This window comes from Lactuca sativa, chromosome 7 (genome assembly GCF_002870075.4).
Source record: "Lactuca sativa cultivar Salinas chromosome 7, Lsat_Salinas_v11, whole genome shotgun sequence".
Lineage (NCBI taxonomy): Eukaryota > Viridiplantae > Streptophyta > Magnoliopsida > Asterales > Asteraceae > Lactuca > Lactuca sativa.
Window position 1 is genome coordinate 42,627,600 of NC_056629.2, and position 25,279 is coordinate 42,652,878.

At 36.6% G+C, this 25,279-nt stretch overlaps 1 protein-coding gene across 1 annotated transcript; it reads left to right on the forward strand.

Annotated features, from left to right (window-relative positions):
• Window positions 1-311: 311 nt before the first annotated feature.
• Window positions 312-2,819, forward strand: LOC111880697 (protein kinase PINOID). The gene is made up of 2 exons (XM_023877117.3): window positions 312-1,536; window positions 1,827-2,819. The coding sequence occupies exons 1-2, from the start codon at window positions 911-913 to the stop codon at window positions 2,596-2,598; spliced, it is 1,398 nt and encodes a 465-aa protein (XP_023732885.1). The 5' UTR covers window positions 312-910; the 3' UTR covers window positions 2,599-2,819.
• Window positions 2,820-25,279: the final 22,460 nt, after the last annotated feature.

Here is a 25,279-nt window from a genome sequence, read left to right on the forward strand (position 1 = left end):
CCCATATGAATTATGAATCATACAATGTGTATGAAACAACGTTCACATATTCTTATGTATCTACCTCCCTATCTCATTCAAGTAAAACTGTATATTCTTTTACTACATTTGTGTTTTCAAAGTAAATAAAGTTGAAAATCATTAATTTTTCTTTAAACAGCAAAGATATTATTAAAACAAACAAAAATGTAAGAAGATGCTAGAAGACAGAATTACAAGAAACAATCCTAACTTTCTTGAACGTAAGCGGGTTTTTCTCGCCTTCAAAAATAACTTAAGAGAATTATTTGACGATTAAAACCAAAAAAGAATCAATCAAACAATTTTATAACTTCAAATGATGTTAATCTGATTGAAAGGTAAATGCTTTTCTTTTCATTTGTAGTTTCTAGGAAGCCCTCCCTTTGAAATTTCTGATGTTTATAGCGTAGGCTAGGCCTAGAGAGGAACCATAAGAAGCAACACTCTTCTCATTTGCCACGTGCGAAGCTGCTACCGGAACTCACGTGCCACGAAGCCTCCTTCTACGTCACTAATCGGGCTTCAGCACGTGCGACCACTGTTACCCCTCACGTGTCACATTAATCTCCGGTCCATAAAACTGAAAAAAGTAAACCATAAAACGCCACCTTCCACAGCCTCTCTCTCTCTCTCTCTCTCTCTCTCTCTCTCTCTGCAAGAAATTTAACCCTCCGCCGTACGTCGTCGTCTTAAATATCGCCAACAACCCTCCTCCCTATCTACACCGCCCTCCTCCTCCTCTTCCTCCGAAGTGTACGGAAACCTTCTCTTTTTCATTATTGGCGGATTAGTGGTCTGAAATCCATAGCCCACGTCCACCTTCAAGCTACTTCTTAGAGCATTGTAGGTTTCCCGGTGGTTGTTGTGTGTTTAACATATTTGAAGGATAATGTTAGAGTTTCCGAGGGATCAGTCAGAAGGTTTAGGAGAAGAAACGGTTTCCGAAGCGGTGAATTCAAGTCAAAGCTCGATGAGCAGTGATAGTTGTACTAGTTTTAGTCGTTTGTCATTTGATGCGTTGGAGCTTCTTCCACCAACACGGCCGCTGTACTCTCCGGAAAATATGATAATTAAGCCGCATAGGTCTTCGGAGTCGTCGTGGCAAGCGATTCGGACGGTGGCTTTGAAGAGGAGTAGTAGTGAAGGATTTGGTGGCGTCGATGGAGGAAGCAGTTTGAATTTTAGAGACTTTAGTCTTGTTCGTCAGATCGGAAGTGGTGACATCGGGAAAGTGTACCTGTGTCGGTTGAGAAACGAAGATGTAGAAGAAAGCCGGTGCTATTTCGCCATGAAGGTGGTGGATAGGGAAGTGTTAGCTCTGAAGAAGAAGATCCAGAGAGCAGCAACTGAGAAGAAAATCTTAAACATGCTTGATCATCCGTTCTTACCGTCTCTCTACGCTCAGTTTGAAGCTTCTCATTTCTCATGCGTCGTCATGGAATACTGTTCCGGCGGCGATTTGCATTCCCTCCGCCATAAACAACCGCGCAAACGGTTCTCTCTCTCAGCCGCAAGGTACCTACCTTAAATTTAATTAACCTTAACTTCTCTTCTGTCGTTTTATGCTTGTTTCTATATGCCTTATCCTGATTTGTACACTGGAAATTTGAAAACAACTTTTGGACTCTACCGATTTTTCTATGATAGTTCCAGACTTTTTTGACTTTTTACCTGCAAATTGCCATTAATGGACCTCTCTTTGGTTAGCTTTCAAATCGAAGTTACCTTGAATATTGATTTGTTTATTGCATGGATTCCCGAGAAACAAATTGATCGAGATTTTGATTATATTTTTGGTAATCCAGGTTTTATGCTGCTGAGGTTTTGGTAGCTCTAGAGTATCTGCACATGCTCGGAATCATCTACAGAGACCTAAAGCCTGAAAATGTGTTGGTCAGATCAGATGGTCACATCATGCTCACTGATTTTGACCTCTCTCTATGCTCTGACGCAATCCCTGCCGTTCAATCTCAATCACTTTCTTCATCACCGGATCCACCTTCTTCCTCGCCGGCGGTTTCACGTCCGTCGTCTCATCCTTTCTCTTGTCTCCCTAGTCAACTCTTCCGATCGAAGAAAATCCAGTCCTTCTCCTCCACCAAACGCTTGTTCGTGGCGGAACCGGTGGACGCTAGATCCTGTTCCTTCGTCGGCACTCACGAGTACGTTGCTCCGGAAGTCGCTTCCGGCCAGTCCCACGGCAATGCCGTCGACTGGTGGGCGCTCGGGATCTTCATCTACGAAATGGTCTACGGTTGTACGCCGTTTGCGGGTGTAACAAACGAAGCTACGCTGCGTAGCATCGTGAAAAAGCCTCTCCAGTTTCCAACTGTCTCGCCGATTTCTTCGCGCGAAACCCAAGCGCGTGACCTGATATCCAGATTGCTGGATAAGAATCCGGAAAGCCGATTCGGGTCGAAACGTGGTGCGGCTGATATCAAGACCCATCCGTTTTTTAACGGGTTGAACTTTGCACTTATCCGGTCAGCGACACCACCGGTGATCCCAAGACAAAAGACGGCCGCAACGTCGACGAGGTACTTTGGTGGGCCAACCTCGTCGTTTGATTTCTTCTGAATAGATTTTTAGGTGAAATTACTAATGAGGACATGTAAATATACGTATAACTTTCTATAAATACGATAGCTCTAGCTCTATTTTTGGTAATCAAGAATGGATTATATCCTCCCTTAATTTTTAGTATAAATTTAGATGTTTATTGTTGGAACTTGGAAGTCTTTTAAGTTTAGGGTAGAAGATGAATTAGACTTTATAGTGAAAATTGCATATTTCGTCCACTCATTTTCTTTTCACGTAATGTTTTATTTTGAACTATTTTTCGTATGTGTGAGGTGAACTAGCAATTAGGGGTGGCAAATTGGGCCATTGTGTCGTGTTTTTGTCTGACACGACACGACAATGTTTTATGTAAAACGAACACGATACGACATAATGTTGTGTTTTTCTTTTTAATTAACACGAAAACAAACTGATTAAAAAACGACAAATACAACACGACAAAGATGACATAAAATAACAATCGAAAAACGACAAACACCATCATATAATATATACAAGAGATTAAAAAAAATTGTTGGCGAGTATAAGAAGTTTGAAGAAATCTTTAAAGATACTTTGTCGAATTGTATGTTAATAAATAGTGATAATGATTTGAAAAGGTAACGCATTTTCGACTTTGTTCACATTTAGTCACTAAAGTTTTTTTTTTGTTATCTATTTGTCACTGAACTACTGAAACTGTTCATATTTTACCCTTATGACCAGTTGTTACCAGTCATAAGGGTAAAATGTGAACAGTTTCAATAGTTCAGTGGCAAATAGATAATGAAAAAAGTTCAGTGACTAAAAGTGAACAAAATCGAAAGTTTGTTTCCCTCTAAAAAAGTTCAATGACTAAATGGGCCTTAAGTCCTCATTACCGCCTCACCAGCCACCCAACTCCCCTGTGTGAAACCTTAATCGACCATAGTGAGCTAGGAGAGAAAGAGGGCTAAGATTTGAGTGTTTTTGTGATACATTGGAAGAGAATAATAGAGCATCAAGCTTGGATCACGAGGAGGCTTTTGGATCTAGAGGTTTTCCAAGAGTTTACTTCAGTTTGAGGTAAAAAGATGCTAACTTGATCATTTTCTTATGAGATTTTGGGTTAGGGTGTTTGTAGGGTTTTCTCTCATCCATTTTGGTGGTATTAAGTCACTTGAGCATGTCTTGAGGTTGAAACCTAAAATCTGGACTGTAGGTGGTCTAGTGAGCCCAAAGACTCAAACTTTATTGAGCTAGAGGCAAACTTGTGTGCATGTAACCCTTGTTGGAACTTGTATTGACATTATGAGCTAAATATGCCATGCATGGACGTAAAGCTTGCAACTTTACGTGACATTCGAGCCTTAGGGAGTTAGATCTAAAGTTTGGGGTCATGGATCTGCCTTAAGACGTCTGAATGAGCACATGGACTGAATGGACTCACCAAGTCAACGAGCTAACTCGACGAGTCGACACTGGTTTTCCCCAATGAGTCTGGACATGGGTAACTCAACAAGTTAATGAGACAACTCAACGAGTTCAATTGGGTTTTCGCGACATTCTAAGGAAACGAGGGGACTTGACGAGTCACATAGATGCACTCGGTGAGTCGAGTCAGCATGGACTGTTGACTCGAGTGTGGTAAAGTAGCCTTGTAACATGAGAGATAGATAGATAGATAGATAGATAAATAGATGACATGAGAGATAGATAGATAGATAGATGTAAACACCTCTATATAAGGTGGGTTCATACCACATGTAGATGTGTGCTTGAGAGATGTAACATTGAGAGTGTTAGTGTGTGTTAATTATGTTGATTTAGATCTAGATACTTTTTTGTAAACAACTTTCATAATTGAATGCATCTCTTAAACACCCAAATCACCGTGTTCTTTGTGTGTTCTTTAATTTTACATGTCAAACCAATGGTCATAATTCACATAAATGAGAATGATTAATTTTTTTGTAAAACCAAATCAGATTGGAAATTTTGATTTTTTATTTTCGAAAATACCAAACCATTGGTTTTTTTTATTTCGGTTTCAGTTTTTCATAGATTTCTTCATAAAAAAATGTTGCTAGAATTTAACAAAAATAAATAATTTGCTAAAACATAATACAAGAGGAAGTTTGTTCACATTTAGTCATTGAACTTTTTAGAAGGAAACAAACTTTCGATTTTGTTCATATTTAGTCATTAAACTTTTTTTAATTATCTATTTGTCACTGACTATTGAAATTATTCACATTTTACCCTTATGATCGGTAACAACCGGTCATAAGGGTAAAATGTGATCAGTTTCAATAGTTCAGTGGCAAATAGATAACGAAAAAAAATTAGTGATTAAATGTGAACAAAGTCGAAAGTTCGTTACCCTTACAAGTCATTATCCCTAATAAATATTGTTAGATCAATCGATCAAAGTATCACAATTGGGCATGATTCGAACCAATGAACAATAAACAATATTTACTCGTAAATGACTTTTACTATATGTAGCTTGTAGCGATAGGGACTATTTCGATTGAAATAGTTGAACTTTAATTTTTTGTTATTTTAATTAGTTAATTTTTAATAATAATTAAAAAATATTTTATTATAATATTTGATATTAAATATTACATTTTAATTATAATATATTATTGAAAAATCTTCAGAAAAGTCCTAAAATTTTAATCCAATTTATGAAAAAAGTCTCAAATTAAATTTTGTTTATAGAAAAACACAAACTGCCGGCTAAAACTTTGAAAAACCCCTTTTTGGCAGGTTTCGTAGATTTAGCCGATGTTCTGTCATTTTTTGTTAGTTTGCTCAAAATATTAGGATTTTTTTGAAAATTACCCGATAACCAAAATATTAGGACTTTTCTGAATATTACTATGTAATTAATGGATATTATTATTAACAAATCATTTATAAACATAACAAATATTTTTTATTATAAACAAAGGAAATACATTTGTTTCTAATTTGTAGGAATAAAATGGTCGACTACGTCTATTGTTTGTTGACCACTTTAAACTCCTCATGTTCTTCCTATGTATCGTTGTGAGTGTCATAGTGAGATGTACTACGTACGTTTCTTCAATTAAATACAAGAGTTGATAATATTTATTAATACACAATCAATAAGTATCTACTTTCTATTAGATGTGACGCTATAGGATCACATGTTATTAGAAAATATCATTACATAATGATTATTGAACATATAGATCTTTCATTATGTTCTTTAACGTAAATACCACCTAACCTCGATACATTATTCGGTAACAACCATCAAATTACAAACATAGTGAAAAATAAATTTTGAAAGACAATTTAAATAGATAATCACCCTACATTTTTTTTCATATAAACTATCATTCACGATTCACTTTTGCACATTTGATAGACGTGTGTTAGCCTATAGTTGTTACCGTGTGATGTATGGATGTTGGGTGGTAGTTATGTTAAACAACATAAAAAAACACCAACATTAGATGAACACTCACTGAATACATCTCACCATCATACCCACAACGATGCATAGGAGGAACGTAAAGAGTTTGATGTGGTCAATAAGCAATAGAGAAGTACTTAGACCACTAATTTATTCCTAGAAATTATCAACAAATGTATTTTCTTTTTTATAATACAAATATTTATTATGTTTATAAATGATTTGTTGATAATAATATCCATTAATTCCATGGTAATTTTCAGAAAAGTCTCAATATTTTGGTTATCATTTAGTTTTCGGAAAAGTTCCAAAATTTTAAGCAAACTAACAAAAAAAACAGAATATCGGCTAAATCTGCAAAACCGGCCCGAAAAGGGATTTTTCGAAGTTTTAACCGGTATTATGTGTTTTTCTGTAAACAAAATTTAGTTTGGGACTTTGTCATAAATTGGACTAGAATTTTGGGACTTTTCTGGAGATTTCCCTATAATATTTTTGTATTTATAACTATTTACGGAAGGATGTACTGAGTGGGTATGAATTAGGCCACAATTTGCCACAATGGATGTAGCGCACAACGTCTTTAGTGTGCGGTACAAGTCATGCTTGACTACAATATACTCTCTCTCTCTCTCTCTCTCTCTCTCTCTCTCTCTCTCTCTCTCTCTCTCTCTCTCTCTCTCTCTCTCTCTCTCTCTCTCTCTCTCATCCACTATTATGTGTTCGTGGTATCAAATACATGTAATCACCACTATCCTATGTGGAGTTGAGATGTATGACGTTTTTATTATGGTAGAACCATAACAACACTTCCCTCTAGGGTAAGAATTTTTCATCTTTCAGGTTTTATAGAAAATAAACATGAAAAAGTGATATTTTTTTAGTTTTGGAGTGTATTATTACATTTTAAAAAAAATTATGTTTGTGTAAAAAGGACAAACTTAGATGAAGGGGGTTATAATACATTTCATATAGATGATAATAGATTGATTAATTATAGGAAAAAAAAAATCAAAATGGGGAATAAGTATAAAAGGTTAAAGTTAATAGTTTTTGTTTAATAAAGTTAATAGAAAGTTGATGTCGCAAGAAAAAAATTATGCATGAGGTCGATCGTTGTGGATGCTCTAAGTGCCATTAAGTGAATGACAACATTCGAATGATGTTATTTATTGCAATTACTTGAGGTATATCTAAATTAATAAAATCCCAAGAAAGTATATCAATTTTAATTAAAAGCAACACATCGCAATATTAGGTATTTGAATAACAAACATACAAATAAAAATGTCAAGAAAAATAAAAAAGAAAACAGATGTGTGTGGTTATTCTACGATTATAAATGAATAAACAGATTTATTGCTGATCATGAGATGAAATTTACAATTACATTGAGGATATATATATATATATATATATATATATATATATATATATATATATATATATATATATATATATATATATATATATATATATATATATATATATATATATATATATATATATATATGCTTACGTTATTTTATTCTAACTAACTATTGTGCGGATATCGTATGCTATTAGAATTACTAAGAGAATAAGTTGTTTAGCAATGCGAATACGTTCAATTTTACATAACTATTGTCATTAACATACATTCTCACTAATTAAATCGCCTATAAAGTAATTATATACTTATTATTATTATTCTCATTTCTATCAGAATATTTATTTGGTCGTATTCTGTTAAAATGAAAATGAGTGAAAAACGATGTGTGAGAATAAAAATAAATAATAATTAGCGAGAATGCATGAAAATGACGATATTTTTATAAGATTGAACGTAATTGCATTGCTAAACAACTTATTCTCTTAGTAATTTTCATAACATACGATATCCGCACAATAATTAGTTAGATATGCGCCACCCTTGATGCCCACCAGAATCAACCATTGTCCACAACTCAATAATCTCTCTTTTGGAGGACGATTAATAAATAAATCGTCTTGTAAGATTTCCACTCCTCGTAAAACTTAAAATTAAGTAACATATTTCCTTTACTCCGCCCACCCACTCATTAATTATTGTCACGATCTTGGTAAACATATATGTTGGATTCTCCAATCTTGATTTTCCTAAATGACAACATACCCTCATTAATTAGTTATTTGATGAAATAATATCTCATCAGGATGTGTTAATGTAACACCTGGTTTTAGTGATGTCCCAATTTCAAGACGTCGGAACAGAATTTGATCAAGTGATGGTATTTGGCTTCAAAGGAATAGGTTTTAGGCCCTTTTCGGATATTGGCAATGATGGATTAAGTGATTAAAGCCAACGATTTATGCCTTGAAGCAAAGGGTAAATTTGGGAAGGTGATATATCGGGCTTCTTACATGAATTAAGGATTTTAGTTCGATATGTGTTTAGTCAACAGTAACTAGATAAGAATGTGCGGCTCATCGATACCTTTCTGTGCATATAAAGAACACCGAAAACGTAGTTGAAATGAAGAAGTTATGGTTGTTTGAAGTTGAATTGAAAGTTTGGGGTTTTGCCCTACACAGGGTGTATCTTGTTGAATGTTGATTGCATTTCTAATGGGCTATGCATGGCGTAACTTTGGTTACGTAGGGAGAAGTGCTACTACCCAAAACCCTAATCCTAAGGGTTTGTGCCCTATTTAAGGGCTCTAACTTCTTGGAACCCTTCCCATTACATGCCTCCATCACCTCAAACCATTCCTTTGAAACCCTAACCACTAATTGTGAGTTTTGGAAGTATTAGTGTGATTTTTGGGTATGTTCTTGAAGAAGGATTCCATTGGAGAAGCCAGTTTGAGCTCCAAGCTTTGTAGATCCAGACTTTACACTTCATCACCTACCTCCAGAAGGTATAAAGCTTGCATCTTGATGTTCCTTTTGTTAAATCTAATTAGTTAATGGGTTTTATGTTTTTGTCCCATAATGTTGGTCCTTGTGAGTATGAGTTACTCCAAACAATTTAAATTACTCATTCTAAAGTTTTTGAGGATATAGAGTCTTAAAAATGAGAGCTTGGACACTCTCATCCATTTATGTATGAGTTATTGAGCAATAGATAAATTTGTGGACCTAGGTATTGGTTTTGTTCTCTTTGCAAGCATGCAAATGGATAAAGTCAGAGACTTTATCCATTAAGATGTTCATCTAGATCAGATCTTGGAGTTTGGGGGTTTGGCTTGCGAAAACTTCCCAGGGTGTCACCCATCACTGGATTGCTCTCGCCCGGGAACATTTAACATTGCAGAGTTCTTATGGGATCTGCTGCCCTCACGACTTTAAAACGCGTTGTGTCAAGGAAGGTATCCACACCCCTTATAAGGAAATGTTTCGTTCTCCTTCCAAGCCGATGTGGGATTAGGTGTAACCCACCTTCAACCCCCCCCCCCCCCTTAATTATAAGGTTCGATGTCCCCCTTGAACACATTGACCCGTTCCCCAGCTCTAATATCATTTATAACATCCCCCTTTGGCACGTATCACAATACTGTGCGCCTTGGGCTCTCGGCACGAAAACTTCCCAGGGGTCACCCATCCCTGGATTGTTCTCGCCCGAGCACGCTTAACTACAGAGTTCTTATTGATCTAAACCAAAGTTGTAGTATATGTTAAACCGAGAACATCCATAAAAAGAACGCCCAAATCTAACTTCGTATGAGGAAGTTGTGATTTTTCTAAGATTCGGCTTAGCAGTGCACGGTCCGAAACTCGAATTTTAGTTCGAGCGGTTTTTGGCTTACGCGACCTAAATGAGAGTTGAAGATCTCATTAATAGGAACTCAACGGTAAAAAGATAGACGAAAACGGATTCTGTATGAAGGAATTACGAATTCTTCGCGGTCATTTAGCAGTCTAAACTCCTCCTACTGTTAAATTTGAGATCGATCGAGAATTAGCCGATGGAGTCTAAATGAAAGTTGTAGATCTTGTTTTTACCTACGCGTGGATATAAAGAACGTCGAAAACGGAGTTCGTATGTGAAAATTATGAATTTTTGAAAATCGGCTAATTACCACCGTGTGTGTGATGCCACATGTCAGCACCAGGCTGTGTCTGGCTGTAGCCAACCTGGCTCACGACGTGAGTGACCCTACAACCTCCTATAAATAAGAGGTGAAGCCCTCTTCATTCCTCACACCTCCCCTCACTTCCCTCTCTCTCTAGAACTTCTCTCTAGCCCCGAAACCCCCCGAAAAGCCTAGGGAACCTCCCTAGCACGAGGCGGAAGCCCCGGAGCGCCCAACGGCTCCGAGAGGAAGAGCCTTTCGGCTCGGGAACACTGCTCCAGCGGCGCCCGGTTTTGAGAAAAACCCACTGTAAGTAAGTTACCCCTAACATAACTTTAGTATAACTTATGTTTTAATATAGTAATGTTATTAGGACCTTAAAATAATTATTTGGGCTATTATTATGAGTTATATAAGAGTGTTTCTTAACGCTTATATAATAGCAATAATAGATATACTATTAATTAGTCGCGGTTAACGTTAAACTAAACCCTAGTGATATTGATACTAGGTTTTCTTCGAGGGAAAATTGTTTTGAGATAACGAAGTGTTGTCCGAGTACCGAGTCACCACCTAATCAGGTGAGTACATAGTTACTTTCATCTTACACATAGATATAAAGTATTTTATATAAATTACGTGCTATGTGTGCATATTATCTGAATACTTGTTGTCTATGTTGGATGAACGATTTTATACATGTTTTAAATGATTTAAACTGTATATGTATTTTATATCTATGATAATGTTGGGGTAAAACATGGGTAGATGTAATATGAGTTGGATGATGAGTTAAGAGGTGTTATAGACCATGAGGTGAGGGTGAGGGGTGGACGATGTGAGAAGCCTTTTCCCAAACGATGGCCCCATCATTCAGCAGAGTATGGATGACAACCATAGACTATTCTAGACAGTCCAGTGGAACACTAGCAGGCTCGCAACCTGTAAGTGTTGTGAACGATGTGTTCACCCGGTGTACTCTAAACCTTGGTGATTATGCAGACTTGATGCCTAAACCCTGGTGATCATGCAGACTTGATGCCTAAACCCTAGTGATCATGCAGACTTGATGCCTAAACCTTGGTGATCATGCAGACTTGATGCCTAAACCCTGACGACTATGCAGACTTAGTGCCCGCTGTGTAAACCATGCAACGATGGACTTCATGCCAATTCCTTAGGAATGAATGAATGAACGAGAAATAGTTGATTCTTAGGGTAGATCCTTAAGAATAAAGAAGATAATGAAGATGGGTAATTGGGTTAACTGTTTGATGATTAAACATAATAATTATATTATTGTGGGTTGAAAACCCTATGTACTCACCATGTTTCCCAACCTGACCCACTCAGTTTATTTATATCATAGGTGTTGTTATGAAGTCACATTACATTGAGAGATTAAAGAGACATAAATCACTAGTGATAATGAATGTAAGTTCTGTTTATGCTTATGTTTCTGATTAACGATGACATCCCAAATGTTTTAAAATGAATAAAAATACTTTTCTTCGGAAATGCTTTGATAACCTATTTATCATGTTTCACTGGGAACAAATTCCGCAACATTTTTATTAAAAGAGGTACTCTGATTTTTATAAAGCATAAACAAAATCGGGCTAATCTGGCAGTGAAAATGGGGATGTCATAGAACCCAAGACTTCTTATTCCCAAATCAACCAACTTATCACTAGACCAACTTCCCTGCTTTATAACACCCCCATGAAAGTTTTTGCGCCGGGAGCCCAAAGCGGACAATGTTGTGATACGTGCCATAGGAGGATGTTACAAATGGTATCAGAGCCTGGGGGTACGGGTCGATGTGTTCAACGGGTACGTCGAACCCTATATTGGGTGGGGGTGAAGGTGGGTTGCACCCGATCCCACATTGGCTTAGAAGGAGAACGAAACATTCCTGATAAGGGACGTGGATACCTTCCCTAACACAATGCAATTTAAAGTCGTGAGGGCAGAAGATCCCATAAGAACTCTGCAGTTAAGCGTGCTTGGGAGAGAGCAATCAAGGGATGGGTGACCCCCTGGAAAGTTTTGGCATCGAGATGCCAAAGCGGACCATATTGTGATACGTGCCAGAGGAGGATGTTACAGTTTATCTTGTCTTCAGGATTGAGGTCATTTTTCCTCATTGTACTCGTTAGTCGAAGACACCAATGTCGGTCCACTAGGTTATGTTATGTATAGTGGTCTATAGGATGATGCTATGCTGTAGTGATCTGTTAGATTGGTAGATCTTTATGATTACATGTACTTTCTGATTAATACAGTTTATCTTGTCTTCAGGATTGAGGTCAGTTTTCCTCATTGTACTTGTTAGTCGAAGACACCAATGTCGGTCCACTAGGTTATGTTATGTATAGTGGTCTATAAGATGTTGCTATGTTGTAGTGATCTGTTAGATTAGTAGATCTGTATGATTACATGTACTTTCTGATTAATATTTATCTATTGCATACATCGACATAGTGTGGTTGGGTTGAGGCTTTGCTGCTATATGCTATAAGCCAACACACATGGGGAAATCCAATCTGAAGACTGTGGGCCAAGGGTAATCTAGTCTGATAACTATGGACCCCAGGGTAATCTAGTCTGATGACTGTGGACCCAATGTACATGGCAATCCAATTCAATGATTGTGGGTCGGGGGTAATCCAGTCCGATGACTGTGGACCCAGCATGCATGTTTGTATATGTTTTGTTGTGTGAGATATTTTGGAGGAACTCCCTAAGCTTCATGCTTATCCAATTGTTTATAATTGTTTTTTTAGGTACCATTGATAATTGTAGGAAGGCGAATGCATACATGATCATACACATCCTCATGTTGATTTATGTTTGAAAGATTTTTGATACATTGATTCTATGAATTTGTTTTGAAAACAATGGTTTACTATCTTATGGTCTTGTTGAAATGATTTATAAAAATGAAAATTTTTATCATGGTTTTTAGGATGTTACAGTTCAGGCCTACCATTAATCACTAGGTTACCACAAGAGATATTACACATTAATTGTCACTTTGATCAGAAATTCTTTAAGTAGATAAGTTCATTGCCAAATTCTACAATGGCCATGTATTATATTTATGTGGCTAAAATATCAACACGTTTTCGAAGTTTTTACATCTAACCAACTGATGCATCATAAATAATGAACATAACTTGTAGTGCTCTTCCCCAAATCCAAACATCTATCGAATATTTATTTGTCTCCAAATCCAAACATTTTCCATATCTGTATTTGTCTTTTTAATTTTTATTCGATCTAAGAATATCAACCCAAACCGAAGATTTCTTTAATAATACCAAGGTTCTAAAAAGCTCGTCATGGCTCCCAGGCTTGTACTTGTCGCCAAACTTTAAAAAAATGTCGCCTTAAGTCGTATACGTACATAACAATGAATAATATAAGAAAATACAGAAACAATTATTAATTATATACAAAATTGTCGCCTTAAATCACGCCTTATGAAAGATGTGGCTCGCCACAGCATGAAAAAACTTGAGGCTTGACATTGCCGTCAAGTTACGTCTAACGCTATTTCGAAGCTTAAATAATTCAAACACATAAATCATTACTACACGTTAAAAAACATCACTTCCACTTATACAATAAGGCTCTGTTGAAAGCATATAAGTTTTCAATTTCTAGATGGGTGTCTTCTTACTCGCAATAATTTTCTTCCAAATTATCCATACAAGATTCTTTTCACCCATGTCACCACCCGCAAAGAATCTATTTATTACACGTGTAACAAGTGAAAAAGTTTTTGTTGGTACGTATTAGCATATATAAGAGAGGATATGATACTTGTATTGGTAAACATATCTGTGAATAAAAAAGATATGATCCTTACTGAATGTATCAAAGTAAAGTTTTAGAATCAAGTACTTATTTCTTGTATTAATTTCAAGTTCATTTTTATATGTTCTATTGAATAAAATAATAACATCATAAAAACTAATAAGTTTTTACATGTAATATATATTTTTTTGAACCGACAAACGATATATATATATATATATATATATATATATATATATATATATATATATATATATATATATATATATATATATATATATGTGTGTGTGTGTGTGTGTGTGTGTGTGTGTGTGTGTGTGTGTGTGTGTGTGTGTGTGTGTGTGTGAGAGAGAGAGAGAGAGAGAGAGAGAGGAAACAAAAGAAAAACAAACCCCACCTAGCAAGAATCTACGACGGAAAATAGAGTACAAGTTTAAAAAGCAAAACAATGACCATTACATACAACTAAATGGATATGAAATCCATTTAGGCCATCAGACACCATTTTTTTTTTTTCATTTCTATGTTTAAACCACAGGAAAGCTGATGATTTTATGATATCAACGACTTTCGTAGCACACACATTTTTGTTGTTGAATAATCTTTAATTCATTAACTTCCATATATATACCATAAGGCCCCATAGTAGATGCCCAACGATCTCCTCTTCTTTTTTGGGCAGTTTCCCCAGTTTGAAGCATAATCTAGGACCTCGTTAACTGACTGGAAATCTACCAACGCAATTTGACACAAGTGAAAGACCCATTTCAAAACAATTTTTGTGAAGGGACATTGCACCAATGCGATGTCTATTTCATCATTATGTTCATATTGACCTCAAGATGTAGAAGGAAAAGTGATTACTAGAGTGGATAGAGCCGAAGCAAAGGGGATTCGTCCCAACTTCGCCCTCCACAGAAATCATGTGACTTTGATTGGTACTTCTTTAATCCACCAAAATTTTCCTGTATCCACCCTATTGTTAACCTTGATGACTTGTCTAAGCGTACGCACCTGGTAACTCCCATCATCGGTAAGGCTACAGGTCCATGAGTATCCGTTTGATACCTCATGTTTCTTTATAACATCGTTGGGAGGGATGCCCATTTTGATTTGTTCCTTTTCAATACATGCAATATTGTTCCAAGCCCCTGCTATTGATTCCATGGAATAATAATTATTAGGTTTATTAGCGAGGTTATGTATACTTGAGATGACTTTGACCCATAATAAATTGGGTTCATTTCGAAGCGCCACCACCATCTAACAATTAAGGATGTGTTGAGAGATTTTATATATTCCACACCCAAACCTCCAATATCCTTGCTAGCTGTCACTTTCTCCCATGAAATCCAATGAATCTTCTTATTGCCGTCGGATCCACCCCATAAAAACCTCCTTCTAAGTTTTTCAAGTTTCTCCAATACCCCAGCAGGTGCGGTGAAGAGAGACGTGAAATAATTTGGAAGGTTTCCAAGGAAAAATTTAATTAGTGACAATTGCCCACCAAATGAGAGCGTTTTCTCCTTCCATGACGACAATTTTTTGTGAAACCTATCAACAATTGGATTCCAATGTTTTATAAGCCTCATATTAGCGCCCACAGGGACCCCAAGATACGTGAATGGCAAAATCAATGGTTCACATCCTAAGGGTGTTGCCCAACAAGACACCTCTTGCAGACAAGTTCCCACTCCGAACAACTCTGACTTGTTGAAGTTGACTTTAAGTCCCGAAGCCACATGAAAATAGCGTAGGATTCTGGCAAGGTTTTTATGTTATGTTTGGGCCATTTACCTACAAACAACGCATCACCCACATATAGGAGATGTGAGATTAGCGCCCCCCCCCCCCCCCCCCCCCCCCCCACGTGGTAGTTGGGAGATAGAAGGGTTCAAAAATCGTATACTTTTTCGATGATACCTTGGAAGACACCTGCTTGGCAGAATGCTCTCATTGTGACACTGAGACCTTCCATGGCCGTAATAAAGAGGAAGGAGGAGAGAGGGTCTCCTTGTCGGACTCCTTTCTAGATTTTGAACTCATCTATGGGATTTTCGTTAATGAGGACCGATGTATGAGATGAATGAAGGCACCCTTTAATTCACATTCTCCATTCGTCACAGAAGCCCATCTGCATGAGATTAGCATCCAAAAATCCCCAGTTAACAGTGTCAAATGCCTTGTCAAAATCATCTTTAAAGTGAAGTACTTTCTTTTTGTTCTTTTTTGCCCAGGAGCAAATCTCATTCACAATCAATGGCCCGTCTAGGATATTTCTGCCCTCAACATAAATTGATTGCACTTCATCGATACAATGCCCCATTACTTTTTTGATTCTAATGGCCAAGATTTTCGCGATAATCTTATAAATGCAGCCAATAAGGCTAATTGGTCTGAAGTCGTGTATCATTTTAGGGTCTTTGGTCTTTGGGATTAGGAATATGAATGACGAGTTACAAGACTTATCTAACCGACAATATCTTTCAAAATATTTTACCACTGCTGCAATGTCACCAAAAAGAACTTCCCAATACTTTTTATGAATTTGAAGGAAAACCCGTCGGTCCCTGAGCCTTCTCATTACCACATGCCCATACCGAGGCCGTAATTTCATCAAGGGAAATTGGGGCCTGTAGATTGTGATGAAGTTCAGAATCAAGAAGTTTTTTGAATATGGGGCTTATTAGCTTTGGTCTAGAAGGCCAAGTTTCATTGAATTTTGTTTTAAAGAAGCTCAAAGTCTCCAACTTAATCTTGCATGGGTCATTGCACCCTTCACCATTGATCTTAATTCTATTGATGCTATTCTTTCTGTTGTTATTGAAAAAGTATATGACATTCATATATGTATAGACTTGTAATTGTTAAGCAGTTAAGATGCAGAAAGAAAATCAATTTAGGATGCCAAATTCATTGTAGGTTTGACACTAAATTGTTACTAACATTGTTAATGTGCCTAAGAATTGATAAATCATAGAATTTGTTCACGTGATGCATAAATCTGTAAAGTCGTATCAATTTGTACGTCTAAAAGTACTACAGTAGTTAAATATTTTGAATGGTATTTATTATACATCAATATAGAATGTACATATGTTGATAAGTGATGAATGACAAGTTAAATCATCCATATAAAATGTACATATGTTGATAAGTGATGAATGACATGTTAAATAGTATAGAAAATTGCAAAAATGGTCTCGAGGTTTAGCTAACTTTTTTGGATACAATCCAACTAACTTCCAAAAATTTGCAATTTGTTCCTTTTTTTTAATGTGTATTTATACCTTTCAAACATAATAATAAAAATAATAAATTCTTACCTTTTAAATAGTCTTTTACAATGTTTTAAAAACCGGTGTGAACCGGCCGGTCGAACCGGTTAGACCGGGAATCCGGGAAAGAGCGGTTCAACTATCACCGGTTTTATGTCTAGTTCTGAATCGGATCAAATCGGCTGATTTTTACAAAAACCTGGTTGAACCGGTTATATTGAATAAAAACACATAGAATTGAAACCTTTTGCATAATAAACTTTGGTAGTTTTTTCATATTTATTAAAAAAATTCTGAATTAAAACAATGATAATGTTATGAAGTTTTATGATGTGTTTATATTCATGTATGACTTAATTTTCTTTTTAATACACGTAGATTGATGTAAAACTTATAGTTATGAGTTAGTCTAATGTATTTTGATTGATCTATAATTTGTTTTCATGTGTATTTTAATGTTTGAACTTGTGGACATCAAATTCTTAATTTGTGTATGTATGTATGTGTATGAAAATACAAAAAAAGATGAAAATTATAGAAACTGGTTTACTCAGCGGTCGAACCGGAAATCGATAATCATACGGGTTCAACTAAAAACCGGTTTTTAAAATATTGGTCTTTTTATATTTTTAATCGTTTAATTATATAAACATTTTGTTACTATATAAAAATAATATTCCATCCCACCCTTTCCTTTTTGACTTGAGGGAGGGAATGTGACCATTTCTTACTTTAAAATTATTAAAATATTAAAATAAATTAAAAAAGTGTAAAAGCAGACCACATGTAAGGATGGAAACCGGGCGAAGATAGAGCAAGGTTGACCGTCTATGTCCACATTTCATCCTTATCTCCATCCTGGCGAATGCGAGGAATCTCTCTCTCTCTCTCTCTCTCTCTCTCTCTCAAAAAACATCAAAATAAGAATTTATGATTTGGTATATGTGTCGTTGAACGAAGTAACGATCACAAACTCTTGAAATTAGAAATGTAATTTGGTATATGGGCCGTTGAACGAAGTGACGACCATTTCTTACTCGACAAACTTATATTATTACAAGACTCATTTGATTATGTGTAAAGAAGCCAATAAACCACATGAACCATTCTTATCGTTTTCTCTAAAAGGTACATCCTTTCTTTTATTTTATAATATTATGATAAAAGTACTAATTGCAAGTAATTAGAGTAAAAACGTTTGTGATATTACTTTTTAGATTTCAATTATACATACATTTCGTAGTGAATTTATTTTATTGATCAATTTTTTTTTTCAGATTTATAATTAGATAATGTTAGGTATCACACTTCCAATGGAACCAAGCACATATGAAATGAGCACTAAACTACAATTTCAATAGGCCTTTAAGATGTCTTCGCATATCATCCAAAAGGAAATCTCTCTCCATATCCAGGGAAAGAGGATAACTTTTGTTTTGCAAGAACTAACTGGTTTATTTTGCATTGACATTGTAGCATAACGAAGTTTTGACTTTGTTTCGAATTGGTCACTAACGTTTTCTTTTTGTGCAATAGACCATTAATGTACTATTTTACCTGTTAAATAAAGTAATTAACCAATTTCATTATGGTTTCCGGTTGCATTTAGTCTAGGTGTCATTCTTGTATTTTTTTTTTCAAAATAAAAAATTAAATTAACAAAAACGTGGCTTTTCCGTTCATTTTTTAAATAAAAATCCAATGTGTAGGCGATCTCCTTCTCCATTCCCCAGTACTAACCCTAGCCTAGCCGGTAACTCCTTTACAAACAATCGTCGATGCCTTTATTTTCAACCTTCTTCGGCAATTCCGTCATGAATCATCTCTGGCGCTTTTCATCGCCATTGTAGCTCGTTCTCTCTCTCTCTCTCTCTCTCTCTCTCTCTCTCTCTCTTTCTCTCTCTCTTCACTTAAATCGAGTTATCCCTTCCATCGATGCAGATTCATGAGAGGGAAGGGAACCACCGTTGTCGGATTTGGTCGCTGAAAGAAAATGGAGGCAGTTGGGGTACCGTCGATATGAAATTAAAGTGTGTGAAGTGCATTCACAAACCAGATTCAACGAGTATTGAAGATCACAAGTAGTTATAGAAAATGAAGAGCGGAAATTATCCCTATCAGTCTGGAAGCTAGCACCACTATACCCTACAACTCTCAAGTCATCACTCCCACCAAGGGTAAGGACCCAATCGTTAGTCCTCCGCAGGTACTTGAGAATATTCTTTACCGTTGTCCAGTGAGCCTTACCAGGGTTCCCCTGATACCTGCTAACCATGCTTAAAGCAAAGGCTACATCAGGACGAGTACAGGTCATAGCATACATGATCGAGCCTACTGCCGAAGCATAAGGTATACGACTCATTTCAACTATCTCTACCTTAGTACTCGGGCTCTGAGTCTTACTCAGTCTAGTGTTACTCTGGATGGGTAAATCTCCTTTCTTGGAATCTTGCATGCTGAATCTCTTCAACACCTTATCCAAGTATGTACTCTGACTAAGTCCAATTAGTCTTTTACTCCGGTCTCTCAAGATCCTTATCCCTAGAATATAGGCAGCTTCTCCTAGGTCCTTCATAGCAAAACACTTCCCAAGTCAGGACTTAACTTCCTGCAGGGTTGGGATGTCATTTCCTATGAGTAGTATGTCATCCACATACAGTACCAAAAAGCTAACTATACTCCCACTAGCCTTAACATATACACAAGATTCATCTTCACTTCTCGAAAAGCCAAACCCTTTGACTTTCTCATCAAAGCAAAGATTGCATCTGCAAGGTGCTTGCTTTAATCCATAAATGGATTTCTCAAGCTTATACACTCTATTAGGGTACTCTGTGCTGACAAAACCCTCTGGCTGATTCATGTAAACATCCTCAGCCAACTTTCCATTAAGGAAAGCGGTTTTGACATCCATTTGCCATATTTCATAGTCATGAAATGCAGCAATGGCTAACAATACCCTAATAGACTTAATCTTGGCTACTGGTGAAAAGGTCTCATCATAATCAACTCCTGGAGTTTGAGAAAAGCCCTTTGCAACCAGTCTTGCCTTATAGGTGAGTACATTACCATCCATGTCGGTCTTTTTCTTGAAGATCCATTTGCACCCAACTGTCTTACGACCTGGCACATTATCAACCAAGTCCCAGACCTGATTTTCATACATGGACTGTATCTCGCTATCCATTGCCTCTTTCCATTTAGCAGAATCGGGGCTTGCCATGGCTTCCGCATAGCTATTAGGTTCATCCAGACCTATCAGTGTCTCATCACTGATAAGTGTATCACCTGCCGCAGTAATATGGAATCCATAGTAATGCTCAGGTACATTCCTAACCCTTGTGGAACGCCTCAGAGGTACAAATGGAGGTACAACAGGAGTTTCCTCCTCAAGTTGGCTGCTAGGGTTTGAGGTTCCTTCACCACTTGACTCTTGAAGTTCTTCAAGGTCAATTAGCCTCCCACTGTTTCCTTGGCTTATGAACTCTCTCTCTCAAAAGACATCCCTCCTTGCTACAAAGACCACATTCTCACTAGGTCTGTAGAAGAGGTAACCAAAGGATTTTTGTGGGTAGCCGATGAAAATACACCTCTTACTTCGAGGTTCGAGCTTGTCATGAGTCTCGCGTCTCACGAAAGCCTCGCAACCCCAAACCTTGATGCAGGATAGACTAGGAACTTTTCCAGTCCACATCTCGTGAGGTGTGTTTTGGCAACCTTCTTTGTAGGGACCAGATTAAGGATATGGATAGTAGTCTCTAAGGCATACCCCCAAAATGAGATTGGTAGCGAAGCTCGACTCATCATGGAACGAACCATATCCAATAAGATTTGATTACGCCTCTCAGCCACACCATTCAACTGCGGTGTCCTGGGAGGTGTCAATTGTGAGACAATCCCACATTCCCTAAGATAGTCGAGGAACTCGGTACTAAGATACTCACCACCACGATCGGATCGAAGCATCTTAATGTTCCTGCCCAATTGATTCTCGACTTCCTGTTTAAACTCTTTAAACCTTTCAAAAGTCTCTAACTTATGCTTGATTAAGTAGACATATCCATATCTACTGTAATCATCAGTAAAAGTCACATAATAACGATTAGCATCTCTTGTGGCAAGTTTGAAGGGTCCACACACATCCGTGTGTACAAGATCCAACAAACCTTCACCCCTAGCACAAGAACCTGTGAAGGGTGACTTTGTCATTTTTCCAAGTAAGCATGATTCATAACTATCATCTGACTTTAGGTCAAATGATTCCAAGACTCCATCCTTTTGGAGTTGACCTATGCGTTTCTTGCTTATATGTCCAAGACGACAATGCCATAATGATGTTTTATCCAAGTTATTATCATTAGTAGAATCAATACACAATACATTATTTCCTAGATTATCTACAACAGACACAGCTTCATACACACCATCACAAGGTAATGCTTTAAAATAAAACACATTATTAAAGAAAGCATTTATTCCACCAATTTCATTATCAAAGGAAAAGGTAAAACCTTGTTTATACAAAGCATGAAAGGAAATAACATTTCTTTCCATTTATGGCGAATAACAACACTTATTCAAATCTAAAGTAAATCCACTACTAGGCAACAAAATATAAACTCCAATCTTAGTGACAGGTGAAACTTTCCTATTCCCCATGATCAAGTTTATCTTTCCATGCTCCACATTCTCACTTCTTCTTAGTCCCTGTAATTCAGAACAAATATGAATACCGCACCCGGTATCAAGGACCCAAGAGTTAGAATAGAGTGAATTATTAGATGATATAGTGTAAATACCTGCATGGTTGGGTTTCACTTTCCCATCCTTCAAATCTTGCTGGTACTTTGGGAAGTTTCGCTTCCAGTGCGACTTTTCATGGCAATAGAAGCATTCAGCCTCTTTGGGATCAGAAGAAGGTGTAACGAAACCTTTCTTGGTTCCGCTAGAAGAGGAGTCATCAAGGGTCTTCCCCTTGGTACCCTTCAAGGGGTTCTTCCTCTTCTTCCATTTCCCTTTCCTGATTGCCAGGACAATTGAGGAGTTTGGAGTAGGAGTAGGAGTGGTTACAACCGACTTACCTTTAAGACCTGATTATGCGGTCTTTAGGAGTCCCTGAAGTTTGCTAAGTGTAACTTCCTCCTTATTCATGTGGTATGTCATGCGGAATTGATCATAGCATGAAGGTAAGGAGTGTAAAATAATATCTATTGCCAACTCCTCAGGGAAGTTCACATTCAACTTCATCAATCGATCCACATACCTTTGCATTTTCTGCATGTGGCTTGTGATGGTTTCACCATCTTTCATTCGGTTTGTGATCATAGAGGAGATGATTTCATATCGCTCTTGACGAGCACTCTGATGGTAGCGGTCCATCAAATCCTGGTGCATCTCAAAAGGATAGTAGTCCTCATAGGACTTTTGGAGCTCGGCTGTCATGGTGGCCATCATGATGCATGCCACTTTTGTAGCATCTCTTTCATGAACCTCATATTCAGCAAGCTCCTCAGGAGTAGTAGTTGGCTCATGCACCTTAAGCTCCTTGTTAAGAACATATTCCTTGTTCTTGTAACGAGTGACCATCCTGATGTTTCTGATCCAGTCAGTGTTGGATCCATCAAAGATGACTCTCCCACAAAGGTTCATGAGAGAGAAGGAGCCAGTAGGGTTTGATCCAGGAGTAGAATTATTGGAAGACATCTGAAAAGAAGAAAGATAAGTTTAGTTTAGATATAGGGATAGTCCTTAATAAAACACCTAAATGTAATATTAAGGCTAGGATCCAATCACAATATATTATAACCTAGAAGAGGGATGCCGTAATCCAAGTTATAACATATTTGAAAGGTAGGTGAATGACGATTCACCAATTTCCACCATGAAAATGAAATATAAATTATTAGGTTTTATTTGCTTTTTAGAAATTCCTAGATTCTTTGAGATTCATTGAACTTTTCAATGGCATGTTTCAATCTCGAGTGTGCCCTTCATGTTTTGTGACTGGGATACCGAGGATCACAAAACAAGGTGTGAAGTAACCATGCAAATTACTTAGTACCCTTAATGTTTTTCACTTAATCGTTGTGTCGGTAAACCACACGCGCTCTTTCCGACCTCATAAAAAACCTTAAGTCACCCTTTTCCTCCCTTGTTAAGTCCAAGTTAGTGTGCCGGTAAACCACACACGCTCCACCAACGACATAAACAAGGTGCAAAGTGTAATTTCATGGATTAGCACCTTATTCACATTTTTCCTAAAGTAACTAAGATTGAGAATTTATAAAACGTTTAGTTACTTTATAATAATCATTATACTGAGAATTTTTAAGTCATTCTCCTACCCGTTCGACTAACGACCCTCCACCAGTCAAGCAAGCGGTGGGTGAGAGTGGACACCCATTAAGTTGCCATTTTATAGGCAACAACCTTATACCCACCTTATAGACTGGCTTCGTGAATGAGGCGTACTAGCGGTAAGACGACTTTGATCTTATATATATATATATATATATATATATATATTATTAACTTATAATATTATAAGTATAAGGGTTGAATTTTAACTTTTAAAATTCTAAGGGTTGGAACTAAAGTTTTAATATAACTTTACTTGTTCCTAAACTTGAGGGCATGTTTTGTAAACTTTCAAAACTTTTCATTTCTCATAACTTATGAATGTAATTGAGTATTAAAATGAAGACTTTTCATTTTTCTAACTCTTGTGTTCTTTTAATGGTTTTAATTCAAGTGTGACTCTTGGTTTTCCATAACTTGAGGACAAGTTATGGACTCCATTAAAACACATTATGACCAAGAATTAAACTACCAAGTAAGTTACAAGTAATTCCTATGATCATATAAATTCATAAGATCAAGAACATGAATATCCATATCAAAGTTTCAAGACCATATGAACACATATAATCATGAAAAATTGATATTAGCCATTGTAAATGGATTAGAACAAACATTACACCATCTAAAACAAGTTTAATAACACCAAAACAATTTAGGGTAATGTTTCTAGTCCATTTCCAGCAACAACAGTCGAAAAATTGCATTATGAGGCTCCTACTCGTCGAGTGCACGAACCTACTCGGCGAGTAGGATGAATATACACATAAACTCGGCGAGTCCCCCCATGGACTCGACGAGTTCATCAGGCAGATTGCACAAAATCAAAATTTTTCAACAATTTTGCATCAAGTATCAAACAAACAAGCCTAGGCTCTGATACCACTGATGGGTTTTGAGCATTCTAACACTTCCTAAGTGTACATGCAACCCTAATAACCTTGGATCTATGTTTGTCTAATTCTCATGCAAAGTTGATTTCCAAGGTTATGATCCTATCTAGCATACATGGGGAACAATTTTAACTTAAATGAAAGATAGAACTACATGCCTTGTTGTTGATTTTGATCCTTGAAACCTTGTGAGCCTAGCACCCCAAGTGTGATGCCTCAAATGCTTCACACAACACCAAATGCTATGGAATAAACTTGGAGAGAAAGTGTAACACTCAAAAATCGGCTCTAGCCCTCAAACATGCATGTCATGGCTGATTTTTGGAGAAACATGAGCTTTATATAGTGTTGACACATTTAGGGTTACATCATGTAAACCCTAATGTGTCATGACTCTTCATTTCCATGACCCATGGGTTTGTAACTCCCATGGAGCCTCCATGGACCATTCAATGGGTTCAACCCAACTTGATTATCCATGGAGCCTCTTAGCCCACTATATAAGTTATGGATGATTTACATAAGCAACCTATATATTTAATTAGTTATCTTTTGATCACTTAATTAATTCTAAAATTAATTCTTAATCAAAATAATTAAATAATATTATTAATATATTAGAACTTATAATATATTAATAAACCACAAGTGTTATTTCTCTCATGAGAGACTTGGTGTCTAGATAACTTTGGATGGGAAGGAGAATGAACAATCTTCTTCCCTGAAAGCATCAACTTTCCCCGTTGATCCAAAGCTTGAAGCTAATTGTCATACAACTGTTGTTTATGGATGGTTCTCTACTAATATGTTTTTGTATTCGATTTATCTAATGTTCTTTTGATAGATTTTATTGAAGCTTTGAACTTCATCTATTTCTTCATTTGT